This window comes from Centroberyx gerrardi, chromosome 11 (assembly GCF_048128805.1).
Source record: "Centroberyx gerrardi isolate f3 chromosome 11, fCenGer3.hap1.cur.20231027, whole genome shotgun sequence".
Classification (NCBI taxonomy): Eukaryota; Metazoa; Chordata; class Actinopteri; order Beryciformes; family Berycidae; genus Centroberyx; species Centroberyx gerrardi.
Genome location: NC_136007.1, coordinates 20,307,062 through 20,328,406, shown reverse-complemented (window position 1 = coordinate 20,328,406; position 21,345 = coordinate 20,307,062). Strand labels below are relative to the sequence as shown.

The 21,345-nt window shown below is 42.5% G+C and overlaps 1 protein-coding gene across 1 annotated transcript; it reads left to right on the top strand.

Moving 5' to 3' along the window:
- The first annotated feature begins 6,565 nt into the window (after positions 1-6,565).
- On the top strand, positions 6,566-15,852 carry arhgap35b (Rho GTPase activating protein 35b). Its single transcript, XM_071916610.2, has 7 exons — positions 6,566-7,144; positions 9,126-13,045; positions 13,600-13,741; positions 13,987-14,064; positions 14,261-14,392; positions 14,637-14,742; positions 14,864-15,852. The coding sequence occupies exons 2-7, from the start codon at positions 9,323-9,325 to the stop codon at positions 15,273-15,275; spliced, it is 4,593 nt and encodes a 1,530-aa protein (XP_071772711.1). The 5' UTR covers positions 6,566-7,144; positions 9,126-9,322; the 3' UTR covers positions 15,276-15,852.
- Positions 15,853-21,345: the final 5,493 nt, after the last annotated feature.

Here is a 21,345-nt window from a genome sequence, read left to right as displayed (position 1 = left end):
AAAAAGAGCCAGAGAAGCAGTGAGTTGAAAAGGTTTGGAAAAATTTGCTAAGAGCCCAAAACTACAAACATGTAATCACAGTGCAACTATATAAAAAAGAAAAAAAGAAAAACAGAAATCACATGATGAGGCCTCAGTGCATTCTTTCTTTTTCTCCCTCCCTCCCTCTTTAGTTTGCTCCCTCCCTTTTCTCCCACAAGCTGAGACAGATTCATATGGGATGAGAGTTATGGAAGTGTCTCAGCAGCAGTGCCTAACTCCCTCCATGGCTCTCTACTCCTGGTGACGAAATAACTCACTCCATCATCATCACTATATCACTTCACGAACATCTGAAAGTCAGTTATTAATCTGCTATGCAATTAAGACTGTGAATAGTCGTACTCACCCTACTAGTTTGTTTTGGTGGCAACATTGATATTGCTACAGATAGTCCTAAGACTTAGATAAGTCCTAACTCCTAAATATAACACACCATAATATGTGCTGTCAGATTCCTGTCTCCTTAAACTCCCTCCCGCTAGACTTTTTGGGGAGTGCTGTGGCCAAGGCCACACCACCTCTGTGAGAGGACAGTGCCCTCCTCTGGTTTCCCTCTCCTCCACATATGTCTTGTTTTTCAGTATTACCCCATTCTTTCTCACTTTGTGTCTCCATGCCTCACTCCCTTTCCCCTGCCAACATCATCAGATATCCAACACTGAGGAATCTGAATAATGTTACCCAGATGGAGAAAGTCTCTCTCTCTCTTTCTCTCTCACAAGTGCCTAAATCTCTATGCTGCTCCCTCCCCACCAGTCGAGCATAGTATACACAAATATATGTAAGAAAGTATGCATCAAAGTATGCAAATGGCACTGTTGTCAATCATTGGGTCACTCAATACCCCATTTGGAGTGCTGTGGTGTCCTGTCCCTTTTACTATATATGGTAAAACATCCTATGTGGTTCACCTCATGTAACCTCAGTTCAATGTTGTCTTAGTCCTATGCTCCCTCAGAACTTTCGTTTTTGCAAATGTATTCCCTATGTACCCTCAGTCGATTGTTCCCTCATTGCACTTCCTCTAAATTTTAGGCCCTATGCACACACCACCATTACCTCAAGTAACTAGTCACTGGAAGTCCATTCATTTTCTATAGAACTGAGAAATCAAAAGAAACTCAGACAATGTGATGGTGGTGGACCGGTTAGTTGGAATTGAAAAGTTGATCATTGCTGAACTTTAGGTATTGTTGTGCTTCCTGTTGCCCTATGGAAGTGAAACACTGCTGTGAAAAAATATTCTTCCCGTTGCAAACAAAATGGCAATAAGTTGTTCCCAGATAGATTAGACTTCCCGGGGCAATATAATTTTTATTTGACTACTGAAATAAACACATTAAAATTGATGCATGGAGAACAATTGTCTATTGCTGGGGCCAATGGTTTTGAAATATGTTAGTTTATGTTCAAAGTATAAAATTACATATTACACCTGCATTTCCTGTCAATCTTAATAAGCTGTTTGAAAAACTAATCAGATATTCAAGAAGGCTGTAACGCTCACTGTCTCTTAAGAAGACAGTGTTGTTGGTGCGGACACAAGGATTTAGGGAACATTGAGGGAAAATTGGGTTGACAGGACAAAGGGCTAAAAGAACAATTAACGGTAATGCTAATATGAACTCAACTTCATAACACTAGCGGAACAGTGTGTCAATTTGCTGGGCAAAAATTTCAAAATAAAAGTACTCAAATGTGCCAATAGCACAGGGCGTATTCACTCTCTTGAAGAAGACTACTACAGAAAGCACCAGAAGCATCCCATGTGCCCGCTTCTAAACCTGCAAGCAGTAAGCTTTCAAGAAGACTTCAAAGTCTGGTGAAATCTCTCGAGAGCATCTTATGAATCTGAATAGTAAGATGAAGAGAGTTTTTCTTCACAACACTGGGAGCTGTGGTGTTCTGTGGTTTGTAAGTGAAATTCAGGGAAATTAATGGCTGCATTTATTATTTTTGAGTAATATTGATTATTAGCCTGTGTTTTGGGCTAACGACCAAAACTGTCAACCAGTATTCTTCTGACGGGCTCACCAACTATACAAGCATAGGCTGCAGAGGAGTTTCTAGTGCAGTTTGATTTGGTTTTCAGGAGAGCTGGAAAAACGTGACAGGATGTGTTTGCTTTAAATCCTTGCAGTATTTATTCAGAAGTCGTGTGGACTCCAACATTGCCTGTCATAATGCCATTAATAGCCAATCTCAGTATCTATTGTCAGAGAGTAATTGTAACATACTTTTGAGAGACACTATGCTTTTTATCCCCCTCACAGCTGGAATAGGAACTCCATTTTCTTCAAACTGTTCCTTTGGGCATATTTGGGTATTTTGGAGTCTTTAGCTACTTTGAGCCCACACACAGTGTCAATAGTAAAGACTGTCTCTTCTCCTAAAGGCCCCACCCACTCACTCACTTCTGTCGTTGTCAAAGACATCAACTCATGAAGTTTACTGAAGTCAGAATCACACATAAACATCTACGACAAATCATTCATAGTTGGATCACTGGCAACATCCTCAGACTTATACTTTTGAGAGGTTTCCAAGACATAGCATGTGTAACCATGCATGTGGAAAACATGAGGGTAATTCTCTTCTGACACATCTGGTTTCTCTACTCTGGACACTTTACAAACAACAACATCTGGCACAAGCTTACCACCAGCCAAATCAAAAAGAAACTAAAGTTCCACTTGATACACAGAACTTCCAACGAGTCCATCCTCATCCCCTCTGTCATCTTGCCTTATTTTCCAGTTGAGGTTGTTTTTTTCATTCAGTCTTCCTATCTTTGTTTTGCGGTTCCTGTAAGTAGGATTTCCTTCCTAGCTGTTTCCTGATGTTCAAGAGCATCCTTCATGACCATTTGTTTGAGCTCAGCTCTAATCTGAACTGTTTCTTTCAATATTTTAAATCTATCTCCTGCAAGTGTACACCTGCATGATTGAAATGGTTTCCTTCCTCATTTAGTTCAGTCTCAGGACAAGAAAAATGCAGAGGACCCAATAAGTTTTGTTTGATAAAAAGTGAAACCAAAACAAATGTTGCTTAAAGCAGGAGCTAACACTTTCCATCAGCATAATTGCTACTACAATATTTAGGACTGGGTTGATTAAACTTAACCCACTTCCTCTTTGCAGTACACTCACTCCTCGGCTATCACAACACCACTGCTTCCCACCTCACGCTCAATACCAAAACACCATAATAGAAGATGTAAGACTGAAAAAAGATGTGTTTTTTTTTTTTTTGGCAAAGATATCTCAAAAGCAACAGTCTCTCTTCCCTCCCCTCCCCTCCTTTTAGTATCATGTCTAGCTAGGCTTTCTCATTTAGCAGAGTGCAAGCTGCGCCTGACTTCAATTTCTGAAAATGACAGGAAATCACATTATAAACTCAAAAACAACTTCTGAACATCTGACAAGTTGTGGAGAATATCCAGAAAATCTAGCATAACGTACTAGATGGTAAACTGTCTGACTTCATATAACAGCTGTGTCAAGAGTGTGTGTGTGTGTGTGTGTGTGTGTGTGTGTGTGTGTATAGAAAAGGGGCCATACTCCATGGTTTTACTTCATGTTGTCTTTTAACTGTTATGGTTTTCCCATTGAATGGAACGATGAATCATAGAGAGATGATGACTTGTTTGGGTGGGGTGGAAAATGGGTTGTTTCTCTCTCTCTCACACACACACAGAGAGAGAGAGAGAGAGAGAGAGAGAGAGAGAGAGAGAGAGAGAGAGAGAGAGAGACAGACAGACAGAATAAAAGAGATAGTGGGTATCAGATATAATCCTTGGCACTGAGCAGCTAGCTCATTTATATCTCAACATGCAAACTGCTCCTGGTCTGTCTCTAATTGTCCTCTCTCTTTCTCTTTCTCTTTCTTTCCATACTTTAGCCTTATCCTGTGGCAGTCTGTATGCTTCAATGGAGATTTATGATGAAGTAATTTGCCAATAAAAAATGTAGGATATGTCTGGATGCTGTTCGGGTTACCTTCCAATCTAGCCTCCCTATCTGTCTGTTATGACCTTGGTGTAGTCGCCATGTCCCACCCATTGTCCATCTGTGCTGGGTTCCCTCAGCACCCATCTGCTCTCCCTCACCCTTTCTACCTCGTTCTCACCTCTACACCCTCCCATCTCATCCCCCATATCCCTGTTACAGCACACAGGCTACTTTATAAATTGATCAAGATGTAAAACAAAACCTTGCACACTTGCATGGTTTAGGAATTTAGAAACAACAAAAAAGCAAAATGACCAAGGCAACACCTGAAGGGGATGCGATAATTTGAAAATAGCTCAAGTTGATTTTCTCTTGATGTGATAAGCCCAGTAGATCAACGTAAGGATGAGGAAGAATTTTCAGACAAGTAATGTAATTTTACTTGCATGCTCACTGGAATATTAAGCAGCATGGCCTTATCACTCTGATCTTATAGTTGTATTATGTATAGGATGGCTTAGGGCTCTGTCTAGTGGTGGTAATGCCAACTGCACTGAACAGGATCCTGTGCCTCTGTTGTGAAAGGGAATTTTTGTTGTCAAGCATTCTTTTTAAATATTCAAACAGCCTTGATTATATGTTTTGTCATGATGATTTGCCAAATACTCAACCATCAGCAAAAGGACCCATATAACTAATAACATGCTCCTTGATTTATAATGGCTTTAGGATACTTGAACTATAAATATACAGTTTATTTATTTATTTATTTATTTATTTATTTATTCTTAGTTATTTTATCCCACCCTGCCATGAGCTATGTGATTTTTTTTTTTTTTTTTCAATAGACTTTTGATGATGTGATGGTGATGTTGATTATGATTATTGTTATTATTATTGTTGTTGTTATTGTCATTATCACTATTATTAAAACAAAATAAACTTGAATGTTTAATTTTTGGTTATGTTAAAAAAAATTTGATGCATGAATTCTTATCAAACAACAGTAAGGCCTGTGTAAGCTTTAATTAATTTAATTGAAATAGAATGCTGAGAAAGCTGTCCATATGCATCATGCACACCATATGAATGGCTACAAATAATAAGAATAAGTAAATAAATAAATAGACATACCTTAAGTCTACCTTCTGGTATCAGTTAAGGCTCAGGACGCATGTTAAGCCTAATTCAAGTTGTACAGTAAGCACTTTCCTCCCATAGTACTCCAGCAGCAGCAGTCACTGTCTGGTGTCCCTCCTTCCAGTGCTTCGGCATCAGACTTGTTCTGAACAGGCTGCCTGTTCCTCTGTAGGTCACACTACAGGTTTCTTTTTTCAACAGCATAGATCAAACGCAGTCCCACTCGGAACTGCTGAAGTCCAGTGAAATTAACTGCAGTATAGCAGAGACATAGGACAGAAATAAAAGGTTAACTGTTACCGCACTGAGCCTACATTGTAATACTCATATGAATCACAAAATTTCAGGTAGTTTATAGCCTATAAATCCGCCAGGAGGCGGTAATGTTACAGTTAATAAAAGTAATCAGATAGGATACTGATGAATGATGCCATAGCCTATGCTTGAGGAGCTGAATCGTTCATTGTAAAGCTTATAGGCCTGTAATACTGGGATACTTAGCCTAGACCATGGGTGCCCAATTGTTTTCATGTCAGACCCACAAATAGACGCATTAGACCACAGGCCCCATTTTGTTATGTTGCCCTAAGGAACCCCATATGAGAGGATTTTTGTCATTATGATTTATTTGCCTAACGTAGGCTAGGCTAGGTGAGGTGATAACGTGAAACTATTCCTCATTTTGCTGGGGATTCCCTGGAAGCCTCTCAGGGCCTCATGGAGGTCCCCGGACCCCACATTGAGAACCACTGGACTAGACCATATAGTATGCTGTAGCCTACAGAGAAGGCCCCACGGGCCCTCTCAGAGCCTTAACTGAGAAAATTGACTAGACAATCAGGCCCAATAATACAAACCTCTAGAGACAACATTTTCAGTTCAAACAGGCAACATCCTCTTATAATATTCCTATAGGCCTCCTATAGTAGGCTAATCATAATTAGTAGTCATCTTCATTCTAAGCAATGATAAATGAGATGAAAGGAGAAATGTTTAGGCTTACTTTCTCTGGGTGGAAGTCTTCCTGCTAGTTTGAGTTAACCGTCCAAAGACGATGACAGGGACGTTGGACATCAACATTTGGTTGCCCTGATAATTCACAGGCCCGATTTTTTAAAGATAACGTTATGGATGTAACCGCCAATTTTCGGGGTGTAACGGGGAAATATACGTTACACGACCAGTGTAAGGAAATATTGCTCCCAGGCGAGTATCCTAATAACCGAAAGTGATTAACATTACGTTGGAAATGAGTACCGAGTGGTGAGTAACTGATTACTTTTGAGCAACGAGCCCGGCAGAGGCAGTATACTGGTTAACTGACAGCAGCTCGCGACGTGCTGCAGTTGTGTGAGGGCGCCGCTGGGTGAGTCTCTCCGCCGCTTCTGTCTCCACAGCTCCCTTTTCCCAAAGAAAAGAAGAGGGGAATTAGGTCCGGGGAGGAGGGCCGCCGCCATTATCGAAAGCTGGAGAAAAACCACTTTCACACACGCAATCTACTGATAAATTGATAAGGACATGAGTAATTTCTGTTGCAGTAGAGGCCTATTTCAGACGAAACACTACGGCGATTGCAACAAAACTCACCGTTGTCCCCGTGCACGACCGACCCAGCATTATGTGGGCACAACAATGGACAGAATAATTATTGAAAAAGCAACGTGGTGAACGGAGAAGAAGACGGTTAAGCAGATTTTAAACGCCTGTATTTCTCACGAGGAAACCCTTGCAAGAACAACATTGGATTGTGCTATTATTTGGGCTATTTATTTCTGGCTTTGACGTGTTTTATCGCAAAGAAAACACAGATGCTAAACAAGAAAATACAGGCATGGGTAAAGGATATTTGAGTTAAATAATTCCACGTTCAAGTTGTGGTATTATCAGTATTGTTTGAGAATTGAGACGACCTATAGTGCGTTCTGCGTCTTTATGCTCATGCACATCAGGCGGCGAGGGCTGCGGCAAGCGCTGGCCTGACAGATGCAAGGAGAGAAAGGGAGAATGCGATGGTATGTACCCGATCTACTCTCTCCTCTAATTAATATATAACAGTGAAACGATGGGTACTACACCCCGGGCATCTGTGTAAATTAATTGCGTGTGATCATTGTTGTCAGTCGGCGAGGGGAATGTATCCCCGATTTCGACTCTGCAATTTCATTATGTAGACAGCAGAGGCCTGGCGTGGTCAGCCCTCTCTACGAAAATGCACCCCTAAAGCCTGTGTTAATCCTTTGGAAAACATGTACAGAATCTGATCTAAGTACATAATTGAATTTGTTTGAATGTGTGCTTTTGTAAAGTATAGGTGTTTAGATATCGGGGTGATAGATGAGGCAGTTTGCTTGTTTTCATTTGCAAAGTCTGTTCATTTGGGTATCAGGCCTAGCTCAGCTGAGCGGTATGGACTGCCCATGGTTGATTTTGACCCTGCCAAAGCTGTGTGTTTCTAATGGGTGGTCACTTCATATGACAGGTTATTCGTTTCATTATTATCCAATTCCTCTTTTGGTCACGATGTTTGATTGCAGTGTAGCATTACATTTTGCACGAGGGAAATTATGCAGCTGGTCATTTCTGCCTGTCTTTGCAGATATTATGAGTTTGTTATTGTGTCAGAATTTACAAATAAATGCTAAAATAATGGAGGCAGTAACATAACGTGTCTTAGTAGGGTGAACAGGTTCAGTATGCCTTGGCATAGATTCCACAAGTGTCTGGACCTCTATTGGTGGGAGACACCATTCTCTCACAAGAAATACCATTATTTTGTCTTTGGAGATGGTGGTGATGAGTACCTTAATCTGTAAGTGTTCAATTGGGTTGAATAATGGTGACTGAGGAGCCCATAGTATGTGGTATACATCGTTTTCATGCATGTCTTACCATTCAGTGATCAGTTGTCATTGTCATTTTGAAAAACACCACTCCCATCATGCTTCACCACAGGATGACAGTAATCACTTCGGCTATATATTGGTTTGATTGTTGTTTTTTTTTAGGAATTTATCTTGCCCTCTAAAAGGTTGAGTTGAGGTGAAACCTGCCTGAAAATTCAATCAGAGCTACTGCTTTCATTGTGCTTTGTATCTTCCATTTACCTAGATGTTTCCTTTATTCTGGCCATTACCTATCTAAAATTCATGGTCCAAGTCTTATCTGATATGACTGGTTGCCATAGGCCATCATCTAAAATGATTATGATTAGAGACTGTGATTATACTGTGATTATAGATTATGCTTTTACAGGTAGCTAGGTGTAACGCCAAAAACTACAGTAGAGTTTGATAGCAATTGATTGCACTAATATCAATGCAGTCATCTCATGTTTATTGCAATTGATTTCTTATGACTAATTATCAGACTTTTGCTTCTGTTTCTGCCTGATTTAAATTCTTGTGAAGATGTGTATTTGATACATGATCAAAGCCATGTTCATGAGCATGGATAGTAAATAGTGCCTACAAACTGGTTGAACTCAGAAACAAAGAGCCCAACACTGGTTGTTCTCAAACGAGCTACCTGGCCTTACTTAAGATGGAGAGAAACTATTTCGAGAAAAAGCCGGTGCTCATTGACTTGCTGTTCCCTTCGTTGCTTACTCACATGAGAAACTGTATTATTAGAGATTACCAGATTATTAATAAGGATGAACATATAAACAGTCTGTTGCAAATAGACAGTCTAATGCAAAGCCTTGGACATCCTAATGGCAAAGATACTGTCAATGGGCTGGCCACTAGCACATACCAACTTAAAGTGTCATTTCACTATGGTACAACATTTTAACTTTTTATGGTTACCTGGTGTGACCTAATTAGGGCTTGACTTATGACATTATTTGCCCCCTCTGGTGTGTATTAACTACAAGTATTTGGGTGTTTTTCAAACTCTTATGTTGTTTTCTCCTCTTTATTCAAAACACCAATTTTATTTATTGTCCTATTCGAATGTCTCATTTCTGTTTTTTTGTTTTTTGTTTTTTTACAGGGCCTGCGCCATATAAGGAATGAATGAAAGCAACGTCTGCTCATGCTGTACCACTGCAGTGCTGTTTATTAAAGTTGGAGCCAAATAGGAGAAATTGAAATCTGAGCTCCTCTGTGAATCAGCTACTTTATGGACAAACATCCAAGTTTACTCCCTTATACAGTGCCTGTTTATGGCAGGATGAGTGTCAGTAGACGATGATGATGGCGAAAAAGCAAGATGCCCGTTCACCCATTTACAACCTTATTGTGGTGGGTTTGTCAGGAACAGAGAAAGAGAAGGGGCAATGTGGGGTTGGCAAGTCCTGCTTGTGTAATCGCTTTGTGCGGCCAAGTGCTGATGACTTCTATCTGGACCACACTTCAGTGTTGAGCACCAGTGACTTTGGGGGTCGAGTGGTTAATAATGATCACTTCCTGTTTTGGGGAGAGGTGGCGCGGGTTCTGGAGGAGGGGCCAGAGTGCAGAATGCATGTTGTGGAGCAAACAGAATTCATTGATGACCAGACATTTCAGCCACACCGTAGCACTGCTATGCAGCCCTACATCAAAAGGGCAGCTGCAACCAAGCTGGCTTCAGCAGAGAAGCTCATGTACTTTTGCACAGACCAATTGGGACTGGAGCAAGACTTTGAGCAGAAACAAATGCCCGAGGGCAAGCTACAGGTTGATGGATTCCTGCTTTGTGTTGACGTCAGCCGGGGCATGAACCGCAACTTTGATGACCAGCTGAAATTTGTCACTAACCTATATGGTCAGCTTAGCAAGACTAAGAAGCCCATTGTGCTGGTCCTCACCAAATGTGATGAAGGAGTTGAACGTTATATCAAAGATTCACATACATTTGCCATCACTAAAAAGAGTCTGCCAGTGGTTGAAACATCTGCACGCTCAAATATCAATGTGGACCTTGCCTTCCTCACTCTGGTGCAGCTTATTGATAAGAGCAGGGGCAAGCCCAAGATCATCCCTTACTTTGAAGCTCTCAAGCTCCAGAGTCAACAGATAGCTTCTGCCAAGGATCGCTATGAATGGCTAGTCAACCGTATAGTAAAGAATCACAATGAAACCTGGTTAAATACCAGTCGACGCATGAACACCTCCGCAGAGTACAAAGAATACGTCTTCTTGGAGGGAACAGCCAAATGCAAAAAGCTCTTTCAGCAGCACGTCTACCGCCTGAAGCAAGAACATATTGAGAGGCGTCGGAAAATATACTTAAGCACTCTTCCTTTAGCACTTAGTTCTCTGGTGCCTGACCTGGATGAGATAGATCAGCTGAGCTGGTCTGGGGTACAGAAGGTTCTGGAGTCCAAGCAGCACTTTGCCCACTGGTTTGTTGTTCTGGAAGACTCACCATGGGAGGATACATCTCACATTGACAACATGGAGGATGAGAGAATCCCTTCAGACCTGCTGGAGACTGCAGCAGCAGAGGCTATATTTGATGCCCACCTGGAACATTTGCGTAATGAGTGCAGACGGGCAGAGATGAGGCAGGAGTTCAAACAGAAATTGGCTTCCTCTCCCTTTGTCACACCTGGTAAACCTTGGGAGGAGGCCCGCAGCTTTATCATGAATGAAGAATTCTACCAGTGGCTTGAGGAGCCAGAGTACTTGGACCTCTATAACCGCCACCAGAAGGAGATCATCGATCACGCTAAAGAAGACTTCCAGGAGCTGCTGCTGGAGTACTCTGAGCTCTTTTATGAGCTTGAGGTGGATGCCAAGCCAAGCAAGGAGAAGATGGGGGCGATCCAGGAGGTTTTGGGGGAAGAACAGAGGTTCAAGGCCCTGCAAAAACTTCCAGCTGAGAGGGATGCTCTAGTGTTGAAGCATATCCACTTTGTATATCACCCTACCAAGGAGACCTGCCCTAGCAGTCCTCACTGTGGAGACTTTAAGATTGAACAACTCTTAGCTTCACATTTCCCCACATGTTACCCCTTTTTTGATATGAAAGCTCATTTTGGGGACACCAAGGCTGACAGAATTAACCTTGTGATACTGGGAAAGGATGGACTGGCTAGGGAATTTGCCAATGAGATTAGGGCTCTCTGCACGAATGATGACCGGTACGTGCTAGACGGGAAGATGTATGAGCTGACACTGCGGCCCATCGAGGGCAATGTACGTCTTCCGGTGAATTCCTTCTACACTCCCACTTTCACCCCTCATGGATGTCTGTGTCTGTATAATTCAAAGGAGTCCCTCTCCTATGTGGTAGAAAGCCTTGAGAGACTTAGGGAGTCAACACTAGGTCGAAGGGACAGCCAGCTAGCTCAACTGTCAACATCGCTGCTTTTAGTCACTAAAAGGGGTGTGGGGTCATATGCAGATATTGGTGGAGAAACCGCCTTAAACCTAATAACGCAGGGACAGCAGGTTGCGAGGAGACTGCAGTGTAGCTTCTTAGACCCAGCCTCCCCTGGTGTGGGCTATGGTCATAATGTTAATGAGACTCAAATCAACCAGGTGCTGAGGGGCCTTCTGGATATTAGGAGGAGCACGTCCTTTAGTAGCAGCTCCCCACCTCTCCTCCCTGAGCCTCCAGGTCTCCGAGACTCTCCTCATCAGCCTATTCCAGAGGCAGATATTCGCATTGTCATGTGCTTAATGTGTGGAGACTCTTATGACATTGAACAGCTCATATCCCCCTTCCTAATGCCTCAGCATTGCAGGCCCATATCTAATAGTGGCACCTCTGTAATGCTAGAGCAGACAGTTGGTGGACACAAACTGGTTATAGAGCTCTCTCTGCTCTCCTACCACGCCTCCTTCACTTTGCGGAAGAGCAGGTTAGTACATGGCTACATCGCTGTGTACTCAGTCTCCCGGAAAGCCTCCCTGGAGACGCTGTGTGCATTCTTGTGTGAGGTTCAGGACATCATCCCAGTGCAGCTGCTGGCAGTGGGAGATAGCCAGGCAGAGCTCACTGACAGTGATTATGCCCGTGAACAGCTGATCCAGGGGGAGGAGCTTGCCCATGAGATTGAGGGTCGTTTCAACAGTGTGGTTTGTGGGTCCGGAGGGGTGGTGGGAGGACTGCACAGGATAGAGATGTTCCAGCCTTTTCTGATAGAGGTGGTAGAGAAACGCAACATTGTGGAGGCCACTCACATGTACGATAATGTGGCTGAGGCCTGCACCAACGAGAATGTGTACTCCCCGCGCTGTAGTTCTCCCAGTCCTGTTACCATGTTCCTGGATTCTGAGGATGATGTGGAGCCATCTCCACCCTACTATGATGGCACACTCACTTCTCATAGTGGGGGCTTCAACCTGCCTGACTTAGATTCCAGTGACATCTCTGTCATCTCCGATATCAGCTCCTTTGAGAACAAGCTGAACAACAAAGTACCCCCCCAAGTGAGAGTTAAGCCGACTGTCACCTTTGACTTCCGGAAGGTGAGTCGTAACCCATACACCGATACAGTAGGCCATCGTCGCTCCCTGCCCTCAGCTGTTACCTGGGTTCCTGGAGGGGATGGAGGCTATGATCCCTCAGACTATGCTGAGCCCATTGATGCCGTTTCAAAACCCCGCCCTAGCAATGAAGAGATCATCTACTCAGTGCCACATGATAGCACACAGGGCAAGATCATCACCATCCGCAACTCCAACAGGATGCACTCCAATGGCAATGGCTCAGACAGCGAAGCAGACAGCAGCTCTTTGGAGCGAAGGAGGAAGTTCTCAGCAGCAGGGGTGAAACCTCGTCTTTACCGTGACCGCTCCAAGCGCCTTGGCAAGTTCAGCAGCTTTCGCACGAGCTTCATAGGCAGCGATGATGAGATGGGAGCTCTTCCAAAATCCAAGGAGGATGACTTTGGGACCCTGAAAGGAGAAAGCCTTGTTAATGAGGAGAGTGAGGACCCAAAAAAGAGGAACATTCTGAAGAGTCTGCGGCGAACAGCCAAGGTGTGTATGCCTTATCTAACAGCTAGCGCTGTTCTGATGAAGTATGACTTACTTTAACAATATCATACAGAAATTATATTACTTAATCCTTTTATCGTTTTTTATAGGTGTATGATTTTTGCTCGTATGAAAAAGATGTACAGTAATATCTATACAGATATAGTGATATCATAGGTGATTAAAATACCATAAAGTATGATAAGGTCACTATAAATTCACTAGTAGACTAGTAGAGTACTGCAGAGACACTATAAGTCCTATTTACAATTTACATGGCAACAACCTATGATATACCGAATATTATAGGTTGTTGCCATGTAAACTGTATTGGCAGGTTTCTTGTACCTATAAATAATGGCAAGGTCCACGGGATGTTGTAGGCATTCAGCTTGTGATTCATTGTGAGAAACACCTGTTTTGATAATCTTTGATGCTGCCTGTTGTGAACGACACAAGACATTTTGTGAGAAGCAAATGAATGCCACCCAGCATCAAAATGATTAACCCTATTTTAGACACTCATAGTTGTGTGCGATTCTTTCTTTTCTTCCCAGAAAACAAGACCAAAGCCCCGTCCAGCTATTCCCAAGCCCCTGGAGAGCAATTACTTTGGGGTCCCTCTAGTGAATGTGGTATCCCCAGACAGACCTATCCCGCTCTTCATTGAGAAGTGTGTCCGCTTTATTGAGACAACAGGTAAGGTGTTTTCTTTCTTAGTTTTTCTTTTGTTTTCTGTAAACCAGTGCACATGTTCGTGACCACAATGTGCTGTGAATGTAATACAGGTTTTTCTTCAATAATCAATGCTGCTCCAGAATCCTGCAGCGTCTGTATTGCCATGCCTGTTTCCAGTGGGGCTAATGAAGTGTTTTGCTTTGCTTGTTTCCCACTGTCTTTCTCCCCTTCTTCTCCTTTCTCTCTCCTGCTTTCCTTTGCTTCAGGCCTGAACACAGAGGGTTTGTACCGGGTAAGCGGGAACAAGTCAGAGATGGAAAGCATGCAGAGGCAGTTTGACCAGGGTGAGTTGCTTGTCTGACCTGTTTGAGCCAATTATTAGTCATGTAATTATGTAGCTGCCTAATCAATACTTGAACAGACAGTTGCCAAAGGAAATTGTGACATGCAGCAGATTATATTTAGCCAAGTCCTAATGGCAGCTGCTACTGATGCCCCCTTTTCTCTGATCCCTTCTGCTCCTTCATTCTCCCTGTGTAGACCATGGATTAGACCTGGTGGAGAAAGACTTCTCCATCAACACTGTGGCTGGAGGCCTGAAGAGCTTCTTCTCTGAGCTGCCTGAGCCCCTGGTGCCTTGTGCCCTGCAGGTGGACCTACTGGATGCTTTCAGTAAGAAAACACTGCTGGGCTGGGAGGGTCTTGACTGGAACATAAAAAGATTGTTGTTTCTTTAGGAGGGAAGAGGGTAGGGAAGGTTTTGGCAGACGTGCTTTGTTCTTTTTTTAGGTGTTTGCCTATGTGAAAATAATTGATAAGAGTAATTTTCATACAAGTACAGAGAGACAAGTTGGCTCCAATCATTGCATTGATGATGAGGTCTGAGATTTATTGGCAACTGCCTCTGTGTGTGCAGAGATCAACGACAGAGAGCAGAGGCTGTATACCATGAAGGATGTCCTGAGGAGGTTCCCCAGGGAGAATTATGATGTCTTCAAATATGTCACGAGCCACTTACACAAGTGAGTTCCCTCTAGTCTACTATTCGATTCACTTACCTGGCTTTGTTGAAACCCATCTGTTTTTGCCTTGCCGTAGTTGATGAGAATGAGTAAATTTGTGTGTGCGCGCGCGTTTTTCTAGGGTGAGCCAGCTGAGCAGGCTAAACCTGATGACCAGTGAAAACCTGTCCATCTGTTTCTGGCCCACCCTCATGAGACCAGACTTCACTACTATGGACGCCCTGACTGCCACACGCACCTACCAGACAATCATCGAGACCTTCATCCACCAGTGTGCATTCTTCTTCTACAACCAGCCCCTCCTCGACTCCCCCACTGGCCTAGCAGGCCTGCCCGCCTCACCCACCACCACCCTCACCGGGGGCTCTGCCTATTCCTGTTACCGCTCCTCTCCCCCCCACACCACCACGCACTTCAGCCCGCTGCAGCAGTCCCCACCCACCACCCCCCAGTCCCCCCTGCAGTCCCTGCTCCCGCCCCTCCACCAACACCCCCACTCCCACCATTCTCCTGCCGAACAAGAGACACTGTGAGAGACAATGAAACCACGCGTGCCCATGATGATGCTGGAACTTATCACCAACACATACACAAACAACACAAAAAATACACACGTGCACGCGCACACTACATTTTTAGTCATGGACAAACCTAGGTTATGGAGAGAGGAGTCGAGGAGTGTCCGAGAAAACTTGCGGCTTGCCCAGCCTGTCACTTGTATCCATACTTATGTGTATCAGGGCAGGCTACCATGATGACTGATTCTTCCCTCTGCCCTCTGCGCCCTGATAGCCTGGAATTTGACATCAGGGCAGAAGCGGAGGGCAGTGGGCACTGTAACAGTAAGCCTCTCTTCTGTCAGCCTCCACTTATCCTAACACTACCAAGAAATCCAAACCTCCATGTCAAGCTGGAAGACATAATTTGTGGCCACCATGTTTTTATCTGTGTATAATTATTTTACATATGTGTGGGTTTTTTTGTTTGTTTCTTTTGCTCATGAAAGTACTGCCACTGGATTTATAGACTGTTCCTCTCTAGGTCCTTTGGGCAGCAGTTTGCCCCATATAGCAGAGGTTCCTCTCTGTCTGCCTTTGGGGTCTCTCTCATCGGCTCTACTCGAGGGGTCAGCCTCGGGGTGGGGGGTGGGGTCCGGGTGGGGGGGGGGGTATACATCCAGGGATGCACTTTAATGATCACTGTTTTTTTTTTCTCCCTCAAAAGGGGATTTTTGGGACAGACTGTTTCTTGTGTGTTTTTACGTTCACAGCTCAAACAGCCATACCCATTGCCTCTACAGAGCTTTGGCAGATCAAACTTTGTTTACATCAAACTTGTTTTTGTATCCACATACTTATCTGAAGCACTTTTTGATAGTGTAGTGTTAAATTCGAAGAAATGCCACATTGATCAATTGTCCATGTTGTTTGTTTAGTGGTTGAGTGTGGCACTAGTGCAGGCTTGTGAAACAAGATCCTTTTGTAAAAACTTGTGTTCTTTAGGTTGATCCAGAGGTCCCTTTTTAAGTTGATGGGAAATCGGAATCTACTCATATTCCTCGTTCACCCAGCCATATTAAAAATAGTTTACTTGGAGCTTGTCCTCTTTCTAGCTGCTGTGGCAGTTCAGAGTGGATGTATAGGGAAGTTTGGTTGATCAGGTTATTACAATACCTGACAAGACTTTGCCTGCCATCAGTGAAGTTAATGAACGATTTGGCCACCTTGCTTGTGGAAGTGAAAGAGGGCGAGCTTTGACTGTGTAACCTAGTCATACCATAACATGACTCTACGTTGCCATCTGGTGTCTATGGAAACCACAGGCTTGAAATATGATAGGTTGCTGGATGTGTTGCTGTGGCTGTCTATCAAACCAAGCTCTTTGTACTCATCTAATATTAAGGACCTTTAACTCCGACAGTTTAGTATTCTCAAAGCACTGTCACTGCTAGTCCTGCTATTAAATACAATGACCAGTAGAAATTAAATGTTTGTGGATGGGACTCGTTCAGGAAGCACCGCCAACCATTTACCTGCTCTAGTGAACTAGTTTTGTGCTGGCATATTGTCCTCTCTTTCATGGAAAACAAGCAGCACATTTCCAGTGGTAGCACTGTTAATGAAGTCCTGAAAATTTTAACCGTCACCTTCTATTAAACTTATGCGAGGGAGCACTGTCCTTTCAATGGGGACGAGTCAAGATGGATCGTAAGACATACAAGTCCTGGATGATTGTGGCTCTGTTACGGTTCTCGTTAGCAAGTCTGACCGGATTAGCTAGATCATTGGTTGTATTTGTATTTGGGATCATCACTTACTGGTACTTTTGGAATCTCAATGCTGTTGGAAGTCAGTCATCGTATGTGATCATCGGACTAAACTGAGGGCTCTTCTCAAACGGTTCAGAGCTGTAGGCTGGAACATTGTGACTGGCACAGAAGTTGGGGTGGGGGGAGGGGGAACACCAACCAACTGTCCCACTAAAATGTGATTCATGGGAGGATATAATCTTGCTGCATCACTTCACTTATGACACAACCTTGGCAAATCTGCCACTCAATGAGCAAAAAGTGAGTGCATACTACTCTATAATGGTTGTTTATTTGTATGTTAGGGAGGTCTAACACCACCCTTTAGTCAATGGTAGAAAACATTTCTAGTGTGTATTTCAATGATTGAAAGTCCATTTTTACGATTTTTGTGAATGGTTTAAGGCCACTTAAGTTTAGTGCATGATTTAAGAACACGCCAAGGGAGAAGGACTAACGCCTCTTCCTATTTTAAAACATAAAATTAGTATGAGAACAAAACAATACTAAAGTGAAATAGCTTAAAAGTGAAAGATTAAGTACTGTGCATCAAGAGCAAACCATGGAATTTGTCTGACTGAGATGGTGTTTGAAGATGAAGGCCTTATGTGAACTGTATAATAGTTAATAAATTAAATCTTGTAAAATTGTCCTCAGCCCTCTTGTGGTTCCTGTGTGTGTGTGTGTGTGTGTGTATGAGATTTCAGTGAGATTTTTACAGTTTGCAAGGTACTACCAACCAGTAATGTGGGAATTTGTGAATTTCACGAGTTTAACGAGGGGTAAAACCATATAATCAAAGGAATTGTTCGGGTGTTAAAAAATACATTTTCAATTATTCCAAGCCACGTATTTGTAATTAAATTGATTAACCATTTAACTACTTAAATTGTCACAGCAATGAGGCCCCAGTGTAAGAATCAAGAAAGCAGATCCTGCTGTTCTGACATGCTGAACATCAGTATTATGTGGAAATGGAGGGGACGGCCCATGGCAGCTTTTGAAAAGCCCCATCTCACCCTGCTGCCACCTGACATATTAGACTAATTATCCATATTTTTCAGCACTTTGACAATGGTGGAGTGGTTTTAACATAATTTTCATGATTGATTGCAATGGTAAACCACGACCGAGACAACTCTGTAAACAACCATGGCAATGTCATGCATGAATACAAGGCTGCTGCATTATACTGTATCTCATGCATCCACATTAACAAATTATATGCTTCCATATATTTACTCTACGTAAATCTCCATTGAAAACACAATTTAATCAGCAAATTCTCATTGAAAAGATAATTTAGTCAGGACAAGGCTCAATCTATGTAAGCCACGCCCATAAACTCAATATCTCAATACTTATCTATGCAGCCTCCTTCTAATGGATACAAGCTTAGTTCTACACAACACACACTTTACATGTAGAAAGACCTCTCCTGTAGTAACTAGAAGCTGTAGTAATTAGGGATTGGTGCAGGTGACTCTGAAAAACATCAATTATTCACATTCTATCCGTCATGACTGACTGCTCCCTCTTGGAATACTTTCATCACAGTATCTGTTGCCTTCTGTGGAGGGTGCAGACATTGCAGTGCTGTGATGCCATCTTGTGGCTGCAGAGCTGTAGTGCCATGAAGAGCAGGGTGTCCTTGTGTTAGATTACATTACTCATGTGGATACTGGCTTGATAAGTTCTGTACTGTCACCTTTCCTGTTCACTCTCTACACCGCAGATTTCAGATTCAACTCAGGGTCATGACACCTTCACAAGTTCTCTGATGACTCTTCTGTTGCGGGAGGCATCAGTGAGAGCAAGGAGAGGGAGCTCAGGAGTCTGGTGGAGAGCTTCGTCAGGTGCTGCAAAGAGAACCATCTGCAGCTCAACGTCAGTGAGTGGATTTGGAACCAAGAAGAAGAAGAAGAAGAAGCAAGAAGCCATCAGGGTGTGGAGGTGGAGATGGTGCTGTCCTACAAGAACCTGGGGCTTCACATCAATAACAAACTGGACTGGACTGACAACACTGAGGCCCTGTAGGAGAGAGGGCAGAGGAGACTGTTCTTCTTGAGGAGGCTCAGGTCTTTCAATGTATCTAACAGACGACTCAACGTGTTCTACAATCAGTGTTGGCCAGCACGCTGATCTTTGTGGCAGTGTGTTGGAGAGGCAACATCAAGGCTAGGGATGCAGGTGAGATAAACTAACTGGTGAGAAAGGCTGAGCCTGGACAGTCTGGAGGTGGTAGCAGAGGGATGAGGACTAAGCTGAACTCCACCTTGGACAGCACCTCCCTCCCCCTCTATGGTGAGCTGATGCAGCTATGGACTATATCCTCAGCCGTCGGACTGTACAATACTTCCTGTCCAAACAACCCCAGTCTCAGCCAACCAGGAGGAAGCTGAATCAGGATTGCTTTGTTCTTTTTGCAACCCTGGCCCTATGCTCTGGACTAATCTGTACATATATAGATACTTGCTGCGCTGTTTTTCCAATCTAGACATGTTTCTGCATATTCTCACACATTAGGCAGTACATATGACACATTCTCTGTATGTATAATCCCCTTGATCCCCTGATGAGGATAGCGATAATTATGAACATCCATCTTTTGCACATTGTAATTTTTCTGCACATATGCTACCTCCATCCACAGTTTTGTCAAGGGGACGGTAAGTAATGCACGTCCAAATCGACACATTATGTACATATGCTATCTGCATGTGTACGTGAATATATTGACAAGGTGTGTCCTTTTTTACAATGCACGTCTACACATCAGCACACTTTCTGTACATATAATACATATCTGTAGACATGTTTATGTTAACATGATGCACATTTACACATATCTATTGCTGTCAATTCACATATTTTAGCTTTTTAGCTTTCTTCAGATATCAGATTTCTTTGTTACATTCTTCATATATATTGATACTTTTAGAATGGTTGTACCCATTTCATATTGCATACATCTGGATATATTTATGTTTCTTATTTTGATTTTATTATTCTTTTCAGCTAGCAATATTCTTCTGGTTTATATTCTATTTTTATGCTTATACTTAGTTTTGGGATAGTGTCAGCACATCACTGGATGTTCCAATAATAAATCTAATCTTTGATGCTTATTCCACTTCTTCCTTTCTGCACTTTACCCATTTCATCTGGTGTCCCTGCTGGCCTGAGAGACTGCTTTGGTTGATTATCTGGTAGTTCAATATGTCAGTTTAATATTTTCAGATGGTATGCCAATAAGTCTGTTGAGAATGACAGAAGCCGTGACGTATGAAAGATAGCTTTATTGCACAAGGTGTTAGAATGTTCTTTTTTGTTTTTGCTTTCTTTTCATAGAAAATGTACTTTTGAACACAAGCAATTGCTATAACAAGCAACTCAAACAAATGTTTGGGATACCCTCAACATTTTTTTTTTTTTTTTTTTTAATTTTTAATTTTCATACATTTTTTCCTTCAATTTTCCCTTTTAGCAAGCATGCAATGACTTTTTTTGAGGATGAACAAAATACAAAATAATGATAATAAAAAAGTAAATAGGACAAATGACAACATCAAAAGACCTTTAAAAAAGAATAAAAATTCAACAAATTAGTATCAAAAACATAAAGGGAAAGAAAAATGCATTTTTTGCCCATTTCAGAAGTAAAATATTTTTTTATTGTTGATACCATTTTGATTTTGAAATTGGGGCATTCAACCCTGATGTGTCCCCTGGTTTATTCTGACGAAAATAGCTCTTCATACAAAACTGTGTTTTATGTACAAGACTTAATCTATAAACAACACTGACAAAGGTAGAGATGATGGGTCCAGTATGTTTAGGGTAGTGAATCTTTACTTTAATTTGAACAGGGGGAGAAGGACGGGAGTCTGAAAGCTTCAGGTTTACCTGACCCAGTCCAGTATATACACTATAGAAGTTTGTGTGACCAAAAGAGCTACGAGTCCCTGATTTCACTTGGCTGAACCGGCCTTAGCCACAGGCCAGATACCTTGGTACTGTTTGGCCTCTGGAACCAAGATTTTGAAAAAACCCAAAACAAATTCAAATAAATATTCTAAATCAAAATGAACAGACCAACAAATACACCCCCCAATAAATAAATAAATAAACAGACAAACAAGCAAATGAACAAATAAATAAAGATAAATCACAAAACACTATCATGGAGATGCTTAGAAAGACATTCCAATATGTTCTTGTGTTAATGTACATTAGCGCAAAATGGAGGGGTATGGAGATGGAGAAAGTGGGACATGTACAGTACTTCAGACAGG

Coding starts and splice junctions, on each gene's coding strand:
- arhgap35b (XM_071916610.2), top strand. CDS start 9,323: ATGATGATGGCGAAAAAGCAAGATGCCCGTTCACCCATTTACAACCTT. Junction 14,065..14,260: donor GCAGAGGCAGTTTGACCAGG/GTGAGTTGCTTG, acceptor CTCCCTGTGTAG/ACCATGGATTAGACCTGGTG. Junction 14,743..14,863: donor GTCACGAGCCACTTACACAA/GTGAGTTCCCTC, acceptor GCGTTTTTCTAG/GGTGAGCCAGCTGAGCAGGC.